The 12934-nt window shown below is 47.2% G+C and overlaps 1 protein-coding gene across 2 annotated transcripts in view; it reads right to left on the bottom strand.

Annotated features, from left to right (window-relative positions):
• LOC141098580 (cytochrome P450 2K1-like) overlaps positions 1 to 8144 on the bottom strand; it is a 240512-nt gene extending 232368 nt beyond the window's left edge. The window contains exons 1-2 of one of the 2 annotated variants that reach the window (XM_073586486.1): positions 8024 to 8144; positions 7701 to 7897 (exon numbers count right to left, since the gene is read on the bottom strand). In XM_073586486.1, coding sequence (XP_073442587.1) covers positions 7701 to 7880 — 180 coding nt within the window. In that variant the 5' untranslated portion in view covers positions 7881 to 7897; positions 8024 to 8144. The remainder of the gene's footprint in view (positions 1 to 7700; positions 7898 to 8023) is intronic. The other variant, XM_073586485.1, reaches the window with a different exon arrangement.
• Between the last annotated feature and the right edge of the window lie 4790 nt (positions 8145 to 12934).

Below are 12934 nucleotides of genomic sequence, written 5' to 3'. Positions count from 1 at the left end.
TGGAGCGCTGCGTATATGAGGAGAATATGGCGTATGCTAACAGAGGAATTATGTTGAATTTCCATTTAGAAATGGATGTGTGGGTAAGATTTTCGAACTAGCAGCAAATATATAGAGCATGTTTCATTACTCCTATTATTATTTTGCGTAAGGCCGGGGTCACACTTGCGAGTGCAATACGAGAAACTCGCGTAAGTCTCTCGCTTCAATTCCCGGCACTGCTGCCGGCACTCGGGATCGGAGTGTGTTGCTGCATGTATTTCTATGCGGCTGATCGCTCCGATCCCAGCAGCAGTTACGGATATTGAAGCGAGAGTCTTACGCGAGTTTCTCGTATTGCACTCACAAGTGTGACCCCGGCCTAAGTCTGAAAACTGAAGAATTGTGTGGAGCATATTAATGGATTTCTGATCCAAAATGTCCAAGTGCAGAGTCAAAAAACAGCATCAGGCTACCAGATACACGCTTAAAGACTCCGTGAGAAGGGCAATACAATAAAAAAATATAATTAAAGAATATATATTGAGAGTAGAAATTTGACCATTGCACAATATAGAAAAGTATCCAAATATTACTCCAAGGGGGCTGTATCATACATGCTTAAAGAGTCCGTGATGTGGACCTCACAATACATTTTGCAGTTATTACAAGTGGTAAATATAGAGTGCAAGTTTCACCATTGCACAATGTGCAAAGATTTCATAAAATTTGACAAGAGGTCTCTCTCAGACCAGCTGAAAGACGCTGTGACGATTACATCACAATACACTTAGCAATTATTACAAGAGGTAGGATAGAGTGTACACGTTTCACCATTGCACAATGTGCACAGGTTTCATAGAACACAAAACAATACACACATGGAGTATACATCCATGAACACTAAGTACTTGATGCAGAAGCAGGAGGAGATGGAGGAGGGAGTTGATTTCTTGAACAATATGCTTATAGATGATAAGGGATGGACGTTAAGGCAAATTAAAAAAAAAATTGGCCTGCATTTACATAAGGCCGGTTTCACACGTCAGGTACGTGTAGTGACAGATTTCTCACGTACCGGAGACACTGACTCAAGTAGACCCATTCAAATCAATGGGTCTATGCAGATGTCAGCGGGTTTTCGCGGGCCGTAATTGATCGGTGTCTTATTGACACTTCTCCATTACTAATCCAGGCTTAATGGCACCTTATAATCGAAAGGTGTCATTAACCCCTTATTACCCCACTTGCCACTGCTACAGGGCAAGTGGGAAGAATAGGGCAAAGATCCAGAATAGGCAAAGCTCCAGCCGGTACCAGAATTATCTAGACACGTGAGACTGCCCTAACACACAAGGAATCTCTTCACAATCAATCTTCAGCTCTTAAAAGAGCTTTTTGGAATAAATAACGCTCACTAAAACTTTCTATCACTCTCCCTATGCTCCTTACGCTCCTTTCACTCTCACTATGTTGAATCTACGCTCTCCCTATGCTGTTTCTGGCTGCAACGTGCGCAAGATGGCACCGGCAGCTTTTAAATAGTCCCTATGATGCTGGAACGCCAGCCAATCGCAGTAATGCCACAAGATGGCGCTGGTTTTACTGTGATTGGCAAGCCAGCCCAGCATGTTTATTGGCTGCAAATAAAGCACCAAACATGCTGGGCGGGTCATTCGAATATACCGAGGCAAATACCTAATTACTCGGCAAGTAACAAATAGCCCGAATACCGTACTATTCGTGTGAGTAATGTATAGTGCCGAATGTATTCGCTCATCACTACACATGATGTCTGATGAAATCAACTGTGATCTGCCTGAAAAGATGTGGGCTCGGGGTACAAGTTAGGATCAAAGGCAGAGATACGACTTTTGACATACATGTTGTGAAGGGGTGAAGTCACTTTTCTTTTCCTTTGTCTTGACTTTTTCTTGTGCCAACTTAATTCAAACTGGAACATGCGGCGGTTCATCAATTTTTCACAAAATACCAATTATTTTCTTCTCTCTCCATTTATTTTTTGTTCAATTTTTTTTAAGCAAAAAGTAGCAAAATGTTCTCAAAATATTCAGACAGATAGAAAATCACTCCAGGAGGAAACTGAAAACCATTTCTACAAAAATGTGAAAATGTTAAACAGTTGCAATTGTTGGATCAGTAAAAGCTGTCTGGAATCCGGAAACCCCACAAGTATACAGTAATTGGTTGGAACCAGATAGATGTGTAAATATATGTAACACTTATTAATATGGTAGTTAACACAAGATCCACCATTCACAATAAATGATATCACAGCTCACCACCTCCTCCTCCTCCTGTACAATGATTGATAACACCTCTATATACAGTAGATAACACAGGATCCACAATTCACAATACATGATATCACAGCTCACCACCTCCTCCTGTACAATGACTGTGCTCTATACATTGTAGATAATTCAGGGTCCTCCATTCACTATAGGTGAGATCACAGCTCACCTCCTCCTCCTCTTGTACAATGAATGACTGATATCATTACATAAATAAAATGCACTACAAACACAGAGTTTTTTGGTTGTGGCTTCTATCTTTACTTTTTGCGACTTTTTTGGAGATTCATAGAGTTTCTTTAAATGCATCGTGCTCTTGTTCTGACCATTTTTATGCTTCTCCATGTGACACGAAAAATGTGTCAGCATACATATACAGTATATACCATATATACTGTATATATTCAATATATTCTATATATACAGTATATATATATATATATATATAACCCCTATATATGTAACCTCTTCTCATGTATAAATGTGGCTACACACTTATAATGTAGCCTGCTCCTGAACCAGGGAGCTGTAGTGGGGAGGACTAAGCCTCCCGTGTGTACTGAAGCTACTGGTCTGAGCCTGAGTTAATGGACATTTCTGTTTGCTTTTGCCTAAGCTAAAGGCTAATTTCTTTGTTACTTGCTGCCTGATGGGTTTATGATGTAATAAACCACATGAACTTTAAAGGAACCTGCCTCTTGACTGTCTCCTGCTGCACCTGAGCGAGTAGAATCCCTACAATTGGTGGAGAATGCGGGCAGCATTGTCAGCAGAGCCGTGAGATTATTACTGCATGTCCTGGGTCAAGTTTGTAGCAAGCCAGCAAGCATTGCCTGGAAGGAGGGCAGGATGAGCGCCCCAATCCCAGGACTGGCTGATGCCACCCACGTCGGGAAGGCGGTAAGACACGCATTACAAAAATGACCCCTGAGGATGATGTTGAGGCCTTCCAGATGGTGTTTGAGAGGGTGGCTGAGAGGAAAAAACTTCAGTCAGAGCAGTGGGCAGAGGTACTGGCACCATACCTGACGGGGGAGCCCCAGAAGGTGTACTATGACTTGACTGTACAAGATTCCAAGGAGTATCCCAAACTAAAAGCAAAAATTCTCGCACGTTTGGGGGTGACAATGACTATCAGGGCACAGCGAGTTCACTGCTGGGCCTATCACCGAGACAAACCGCCGTGCTCCCAAATGTTCGACCTGTTGCACCTGGTCCAGAAATGGCTGCAGCCAGAGTCACCTTCCCCTGCACAGATGATAGAGCGAGTGGTAATGGATCGGTTTGTGCATTCCCTGCCGAGACCCCTACAGACTTGGGTTGCACAGGGGGATCCCCAGAATGCCGATGAACTGGTCGGACTGGTCGAGAGATACCATTGGATGGAAGGCTCCTTGGGGAAGCAACCCATTCCGTATTGTGGATTCCAGCAGGGGGCGGAGTCCCAAAAGGGGTGGGGCATCCAAGGTCAAAAGGGGTGGGGGAGGCGGTACCCAAGGTCCCCATGGGTGATATTATTTGCTGTAAGTGCCACGGGCCGGGACATATAGCTGCCCGTTGTCCCCAGACCACCAAGCAGATGGACTGCAGCATGGGATGCCGTAGTTCATACTATGCATATCCAGTTTGCAGTGTGAACTCTCCACCTAACGAGGGGCCACAATCGTGTCCTGTGAAGGTGAATAGTCGAGCAGTAATGGCGTTGCTAGACTTCGGGAGCTTGGTGACTCTTGTATGGGCCGCTTTTCCTCTCAACCTACTCCCGGGTAAAAAGGTCGGCGTTCGGTGCATACATGGCGATGCAAAAGACTACCCTATGGCCAGGGTGAACATTGAAATGGCGCATGGCACCGAGTCCCATGAAGTTGTCGTCATTCGGGACTTGTTGCATCCGATAATTATAGGCCGGGATTTCTGTCCGTTTTGTGATCTGTGGGGTAAGGGTTCTGAGATTGCTAGCAAGAGCAGGGAACCAATGAACCCTAATAAGGTATCGCCACCATCAGAGGCAGACGGGTTTCCTTTATCTGTCCTTGTTGGGGATGAGGAGGAAGGGTCCCCTGTATCTGACATTCCAGAGTTAGGGGTGGCCGGTGAGAATTTTGGGACTGCCCAACATAGGGACCCAATGCTGAGGGAAGCCTTCAACAATGTCACCGTCATTAATGGGGTTGCACAAGAGCGGGGAGCAGACACAAGGTTTCCCTATTTTATGATGAGTGGGGAATTGTTATACTGGGTCACAAAAATAAGGGAGGAGGTGGTAGAGCAGTTAATAGTACCAGGCCGGAAAGTGTTGGACATGGCCCATTCACACTTCTTGGGGGGACACCTGGAGGTGGAAAAAATGCAGGAACGGGTTGTACAGAGGTTCTATTGGCCTGGGTGTCACCGGGAAATAGCAAACTATTGCAGGTCCTGCCCGACAAGTCAGTTACTGCCCCCACATCTCATTTTCGGAACCCCCTTGTGCCATTGCCCATTATTGAAGTGCCGTTTGAGAGAATTGCCATGGACTTGGTAGGTCCCTTAGTTAAATCAGTCCGGGGCCATCAGTATATATTAGTCATCCTGGGCTATGCCACCCGCTATCCTAAAGCAATTCCCCTGAGAAATTCCTCCCCGAAGAGTATAGCCCGCGAGTTGGTCCATTTGTTTTCCCGGATGGGTTTGCCGAAGGAGATCCTGACCGACCAGGGGACACCTTTTATGAGCAAGGTGATGAGGGAGTTGTGCCGAGTCCTGCAAATCTTCCAGTTGAGGACCTCAGTGTACCATCCGCAGTTAGATGGCCATGTTGAGAGGTTTAAAAAGACACTGAAGAGCATGCTAAGAAAAGCCATAGAGAAAGATGGTAGAGACTGGGATTGTCTCTTACCGTATCTGCTGTTTTCTATCTGTGAAGTTCCCCAGGGGTTCTCGCCCTTCAAGCTTCGGTATGGCCAACATCCGCAAGGTCTCCTAGATATAGCCAAGGAAATCTGGGAAGCCGAAGTCACGCCCCACAGAAGCGTCATTGAGCATGTGGCACTGATGCAGCAGAGGGTTGCGAAGGTGATGCCCATTGTTAAAGAACATCTCTGCCAGGCACAAGAGGCTCTGGCCAGGGTCTACAACTGGTCAGCAAGAGTGAGGCAGTTCAATCCGGGAGACTGAGTTCTCATGCTAATCTCGATGGTGGAGAGTAAGTTCTTGGCCAAGTGGCAAGGGCCGTATGAGGAGGTGGAAAAACTTGGAGACGTTAACTACAAGATCTACCTACCAGGAAGACGGAAGCCATACCAGGTTTACCATGTCAACCTCATCAAGCCGTGGCAAGATAGAGAGCTTGCGGTAACTCCGTGTTTGCTGGGCAACCTAGAAGGGGAGGTTAGAGCAGTTACCATAGCGGAGACACTAATGAAGGCCCAGAAACAGCAGTGCCGGGATTACTCCAGAAAAAGGGACCTGTTTTCGGAGTTGCCGGGGTGCACGAAGGCTGTGGAGCACAAAGTTCTGACCGAGCCACATGTGCGGGTGAACGTGAAGCCTTATCGAATTACTGAGGCCCTTCGAGAAGTAATCTCCAAGGAGGTGCAGCATATGTTGAAGCTCGGGGTCATTGAGGAATCCAAGAGCAGCTGGTCGAGCCTGATTGTCCTGGTCCCAAAACCTGATGGTGAATGGAGGTTCTACAATGATTACCGGAAGCTGAATGAGGTCTCTAAGTTCGATGCTTATCCCATGCCACGCATTGATGAGCTCATCGAGAGACTTGGATCTGCCAGGTACATAACCACCATGGATCTGACAAAGGGATATTGGTAGATGCCCATGGCACAGGAAGCCAAGGAGAAGATGGTATTTTCTATACCAGACGAGTACTTCCAGTATGTCCGGATGCCGTTTGGCCTGCAGGGAGCTCCAGCAACCTTCCAGAGGGCTATGGATAGAATCCTTGCACCTCCTAAGCTATACGCTGCCGCGTACCTGGATGATATCGTCATCTTTACCCCGGACTGGGAGTCTCACCTGGAAAAGGACCAAGCAGTGTTTGACGCTCTAAGGGAGGCGGGGTTTACAATGAACCCGAAGAAGTGTGCCTTGGGTAAAGAAGAAGCCAAGTACCTCGGATATGTAGTGGGGCGTGGTGAGATCAAACCCCAAATCAATAAAGTGGAGGCAATTCAGACATGGCCGAGACCTCTCTCCAAAAGGCAAATTAAATCCTTTCGGGGGATCGGGGGATATTACAGGAGATTCATCCCAAACTTCGCCATGATGGCTGTGGCTCTAACTGATCTGCTTATGGGAACAAAATCCGTAATGGTCAGATGGCCCAAAGAGGCGGAGTCAGCCTTCCAAGAAATGAAAGAGGCTCTATGTGAGCAACCCGTTCTGGTGGCCATAGACTTTAAAAAAGAGTTCATCCTTTAGACAGATGCCTCAGATGTCGGGGTAGGTGCAGTCCTCTCCCAGGAGATACATGGGGAGGAGCATCCTGTCCTCTACCTGAGTAGGAAGCTATCTTCATGCGAAAGGAATTACTCAGTCGTAGAGAAGGAGTGTTTGGCCATAAAGTGGGCAGTGAATACACTACGGTACTATCTGGTGGGATGTAAGTTTACATTAATATCCGACCATGCCCCACTCAGATGGATGAGGAAAACAAAGGGTAAGAATGCTAGGGTCACCTGCTGGTTCTTAGCCCTGCAAGACTTCAGCTTCCACGTAGAGCATAGGGCCGGGAAGCTACATGGGAATGCTGATGCACTCTCAAGAATCCCTTGCCTGGTAGGTGAAAGTGCCAAGCCCCACGGATTTAGGCAGAGGGGGGAGGTATGTGGCGCGGCTATGGGTTGTATAATTGATGGGAAATATGTGTCTCAGAGATTGCTTGTCCCCGTAATATAAGGCATAATAGATATTGCTAGATTACTGTTTTGCAAGGACCTGTGGTGAGGTCAGTCACGTGACCAGTCAGCTGAACCAGGGAGCTGTAGGTGGGGAGGACTAAGCATCCCGTGTGTACTAACTCTCCAGGTCAGAGCCTGGGTTAACGGACATTTCTGTTTGCTTTTGCCTAAGCTAAAGGCTATTTTCTTTATTACTTGCTGCCTGATGGGTTTATGATGTAATAAACCACATGAACTTTAAAGGAACCTGCCTCCTGACTGTCTCCCGCTGCACTTGAGCGAGTGAATCCCTACAATATATATACAGTATATATATATATATATACTGTATATATATTTATGGAATATATATTCAAGCCAAAAAATTCAAGCAAACTGTAAATAAATTCTACAATAAACAAACACTTTAAATATTTGCTCTCTTCATTTTTTGGCTTATTACATTCCCATTCCTTCCAGGCAGCAGAATCATAACCATTTAGGATAAAAAACTCAAATGACTGAATGTTACCTCGTGCATTGTCAGATATGGTCTCTTCATGTCTAGAATGTGCAGATTTCCAATGATTGGTAGCGGCCGTGGTCCGGGGGGCAAATTGTAAGCATTTTTCTTACGTCCAAAGAAAAACAGGACAAAAAAAAGACATAAAATAATAGACAGAACCAATGTGATGGGATCAGATGGGATCATAATGCCAGGAAGGGTTTCTGTAGAAAGGCAAATAGAAAGTTATAAATGTGCAAATATCTATTAACATTATCTTATCTATGTCTATGTATTGCATGTCTTTCTTTTTCTTTCCACAGATTATCTATAAACCTATCCTACCGTACCTAGAATCCTTCTGTATTCTCAGTGCTATTTTTCTATCCCTCAGCATTTATGCTTACATTGGTAGTGAAATGTCCCCGACTGGATCCTGCTCTTCAGTGTGATTTTGCAGTTCTGATTCACATTATATAACACTGAAAATGTGATGTGATATTTACAACCCGCCCAGATATCCGGGCCAAGAAATTGTTTTCTTTGAGATTTGCTATGCCATGGAGCAAAGTTTTCCCGTAACAGAGTTCAGCTACAAATTAAATCTAACTGACTGCAGGACCCAACATGTCCATGAATAGCACAGACCAGTGGTGAGGATTTTCAGATTGGTTGCCTACATTCTCCTACAGCTGGAGCTGGTTGTAGATATGTGGTAGCTTTCGCATGATCATAGTGTAAGGAGGAAGACCAGGCTGTGGGTACCTTTGCTGCGCTGGGTCCGGAACTGTCAAGGCTGTGTCCCCTGTTTCTTCCTCCGGATAGGCCCCATGACTCAGGAAGAGGGGGCATGTTTAGACAGGGAACCTGGCCAGAAGCTGAGGAAAAAAGCACGCAAAGCGGGTGTGAGTCCCCCGCCATCAGCGTGCGAGCAGCAAAGTGGGCTCCGCACCCAAAGCGTCGATGCTGTGATGGACTGCGGCAGACAAACCAAGTGACCTAAAGGCAGGTTGCATGGCTAAGAGAAAGCCATGGAGACAGTTTTGTCAGGAATAAGCAGCGCGCAAGAGGCTAAGCATCGTGCTCCGTCTTTAGAGCAACGGTGCCGCGAAGGACTGTGCCCATCAGCTCCCGCTACTAACAGCAGGACTGCCAGAGAGCGAGGTGCTATGTGCCCAGTGACCGCCAGAGAGCAAGGTGCTGTGTGCCAGTGACCGGCAAGGAGTGAGGCGCCATGCACTCCGTGACTGTGAGTACAGCGCACATGCAGAGGAGAGAAATCCAGTCCATGTTGGACTTTGAAGCTGGGTGGACTTGTTTGCTCTGGCCACACTAATTCATGAACTAGGGGCTAAGCAAAAGGTACCAGAGACCGACCGCTGCAGCCAGAAGACCGATCATTGTTTAAAGGACCCCTCTGTGGACATCTTTCTGGCCATTGCCAGTGCTGAAACCCCTGTTGGATCATCTACAGTGGAGTTGCATAAAGGACGTGATAAGTTTACCAACTGGACTGTTATTATTCTGCATTTATTGTTCTTTACATCTAGCCTTTTAATCATTCATCTGCCTGCGAGGAGTTAACCCCCTGTTTAATTAAAACTTTTAAAATTATTAACCCTTGCTCTGCCACCTGTCCATCACTAGGTGTAGTCAGAAGGATGCAGGCCATTTGCGCAGAAGTGGCAGACCAAGCGGTCATGTGTTGTGAGTTCATTTTCCCCTCCGTCACTGAGGCCTGGTGAACTCCCTATTCTAGTGAAGGAAGGTAGTGAGCCTGATTATCAGGCACCTGGGACTAGTGAAGACGATTGGCTGAGTGGAGTCACTGACTGGATATAAGGCAGCCTACGCCCTTTCTGCCCTGCGGGTGATTTCTCTGTGGACTCTTGGACACCAGTCTGATTCCTGCTCTCCTAAAGCTAAGTTTTCTGTTTTGCCTTTTTGCATTTAAGATTTGTTTTTGTTTTTCTTGCTTTTTGGATTCTGCCACTCCCTGCTGGAGTGTGCAGTATTCCGTTAGCTCTGTCTCTGAAAGTACCTGAGTGCTGATTTAGTTTTTGAAGCTTAGTTGCTTCAGGGCCATTTTTATTTCAGCTTGTTGGCTTTTGTCTCTGATAGGGTTTTGGCAGATTGCAGACAGCAGCCTTCCTATCCGTTCCTATCTAGGTAGTTTTTGGCCCCGTCTTTGCTCAGTCTGTCTTTCTGTCTGTGTAAGTGTTTTCATCTTGCTTCACCGTGATTATATGTGGGGGGCTGCCTATTGCTTTGGGGTCTGCTCTGGGGCAGCTAGATTTCCCCTTTCCTTCTTTAGGCCTATGTATCTCTCCGGCTGTGATCGAGGGGTCTAGGTCATCGTAGGAACCCCCCACGGCTACTGCTAGTTGTGTTGATAGGTTCAGGGGTCTGCAATCTGATAGTTGCCAACTTCTCTGGTTTTCTGGACTTAGCTAGCATTTCTGGTTTTGCCTCCTACGGTGACTCAATCATAACAGTCATGGGTGCCACAAGGACCAGCTTACCATTGGGGCGATGCTTAGTTACTGCCCAAAGTTCAAGGGGAGCAACATGATGTAGTGGGACTGGACTGAAAGAGTTAAGAGCATGCTGCGAATGTACCCCATGGCCCCTGCGCTGCAGGCAGAGATAGCATTAATGTCCCTAGATGGTGAGGCCTGGTATTCTGTAATGTTCTGCCACCCCATAAATGAAACGTGAACCAAGGTATTCCAGATCCTAGAGGAAATGCGTGCCATGTCCAAAGGTAGGAGGAATCCATGCCACAGTACATTAAGGCACTGCAGGGGAAACAAGCGCATATCGCCCGCCGGGATAATGTGGGGGTAATCGGAGCAGAGTCCACTGATGTGATATATTTAGAGACCAGTTTGTGGCGGGCTTCAGAGACGTGCTGCTTAAGCAAACTTTGCGGGAGCACCTGCATGCTCAGCCGCGTATGACTTTTTAGAAATTAGGGTGGAAGTGGGCATAAGTGAACAGGAGCAGGGGACCGTAGCCTTGGCAGGGAAAGTCCAGAGCCGCGAAGTACCTTCCCCGAACGCGACCGAGCCGGAGTGGTCCCACGAATTACGGCAGGAAATGCGTAAAATGAAGGTAGAAATAGGGAGCCTAAAGAAAGCCCTTGCTACTACCTTGGAGTCCAATTCCATACCCCGGGGTATCTTATGGCAAGAGATAAGAGATTTTAGAGGAGAGATACGGAGCGTAAGAGAAACTCCAGCAGCAGCCTCAGAATTTAATCCCATATCCTGGGAAGAAGAGCGATTACTGAAGGGGTATCTTTCTCTTAGCGGACAGTGATCCAGGCCTAAGCGCCCAACAGACTGGCACAGAAGTGAGTGTTGGACTTGTGGAAAAATGGGACACCTGTCAAGGAGTTGCCCTACACGAGACAGCCAAAGGCAGAGATTCGCTCACCCTCCAAAGGTCATGCTCACTGGAGAGAATACTGCACATGGAAGAAATGGTACAGTGAGCGGAGGGGAGCCTCACCCAGCGCAAGGCAGAGTCATGGCGTCAGACGCCAAGAAGTGAAAGAGAAGGCATAGTCTGCCTACAGTGAGATGTCTGCTTTACTCAGGAGCATAGAGAAGAATCGGGTGAAATACAGAATTGGATCCAATGGTCCCTTCTATGAAATTCAACGCAAAGTAGAAGAACGGGTGCCTAGCCGAATAGTCCACTGAAGTATGTTGCGTCCCTGCCTGTCACGAGATCCTGAAGGAGGGGAGAGTGCCAAGTGCCCCTGAAAGACTAACTCCCAAGGTTCCTGATTGTGATGAGGAAGAACCACTTGTCTCGTTCTCTGAAAAGGATAGTTCGCAGCCCGTCAGTCCAAGGGAAGTACGTAGGCCTGAAACTCGACAGATGTCACGGACGTACTCCCGTCCTCTATAACCCAACCTTACTCTATCACTCAACCTGAACAAAGCCATACAGAGCGGACGACAGCTAGAATACCTCCCTCTCATTATGACCAAGACCAGCTTATTTGGCCTCATATGGTGCGAGAAATTGAAGAGTGTGAAAGTCTGATGAAGGAACTATAGCCCATAGAATGGCAAGCTAAAGGAGAGGAGAAGTGTAAGGAGGAAGACCGGGCTGCAGGTAACTGTGATGCGCTGGGTACGGAACTGTCGAGGCTGTGTCCCCTGTTTCCCAGGGGAAGGAATAGGGGACCAGACAAACTCCATGACCAAGGAAGAGGGGGTGTGTTTAGACACGGAACCCAGCCAGAAGCTGAGGAAAAAAGCACACGAAGCGGGAGTGAGTCCCACACCGTCAGCGTGCGAGCCAAGTGGGCAGTGCTCTCCGCACCTGAAGTGCTGGTGCTGCGATGGACTGCAGCAGACAGACCCAGTGACCTAGACGCTGGGGGTGTGGCTAAGGGAAACTGCACGCAGCAGGAGACAGTTTTGACAGGGGCAAGCAGCGCACAGGAGGCTGAGCAGAGTGCTCCATCCTAAGAGCACCGGCGCCAAAAAGGACTGTGCCCATCGGCTCCCGCTGCTAACAGTGGGACTGCCAGAAAGTGAGGTGCTATGTGCCCAGTGACTGCCAGAGAAGGAGGTGCCTTGTGCTGTGTGCCCACTTACCACCATAAAGCGAGGTGCTGTGTGCCTCGTGACCACCAGAGAGCGAGGCACCATGCACTGTGCGACTGTGAATACAGCGCAGGTGCGGAGGAGAGAAAGCCAGTCCACGTTAGACTTTGAAACTGTGGCAACCTTGTTTGCTTCAGCTGGACCAATTCATGTACTAAGGGCTCAGCGGAAGGTACTGGAGACTGACCGCTGTAACCTGAAGATGGATCATCGCCTAAAGGACCCCATCTGTGAACATCTTTCCAGTTGTTGCCGGTGTAGAAACCCTGTTGGATCATCTGTGGTATATGTGTATACAGGACACGATAAGTTTACTAAATGGACTGTTATTATTCTGCATTTATTGGTCTCATCATCTACCCTTTTAACCATTAGTAGTGTATCTTAGAGATGTCTCCTCAAACTTGACAGGTACCCTGCCCCCCTGCCAGCTGGCTTGCAGCTGTGGTTTGAGGAAGCTTCCTTTGTGATTTTATAGGAGTTGATTTTATATTCCTGAGCCTTGTATTTATTTGATTCTCACTTTATATCAGTAAGATTTTCATTTCATAGGAGAGTTATAACAGAATTTGCTAGTTTGATTTTATAGACTGGTCTATTTCATGTCATTTATTTGATAGAACGGGGCTCGCATAG

Source organism: Dendrobates tinctorius, unplaced genomic scaffold (genome assembly GCF_039654945.1).
Source record: "Dendrobates tinctorius isolate UK_male_01 unplaced genomic scaffold, ASM3965494v1 ptg000093l, whole genome shotgun sequence".
NCBI classification, from domain to species: Eukaryota; Metazoa; Chordata; class Amphibia; order Anura; family Dendrobatidae; genus Dendrobates; species Dendrobates tinctorius.
Note: the sequence above shows the minus strand (reverse complement) of the source record. Positions and strands in the feature narration are given on the sequence as shown.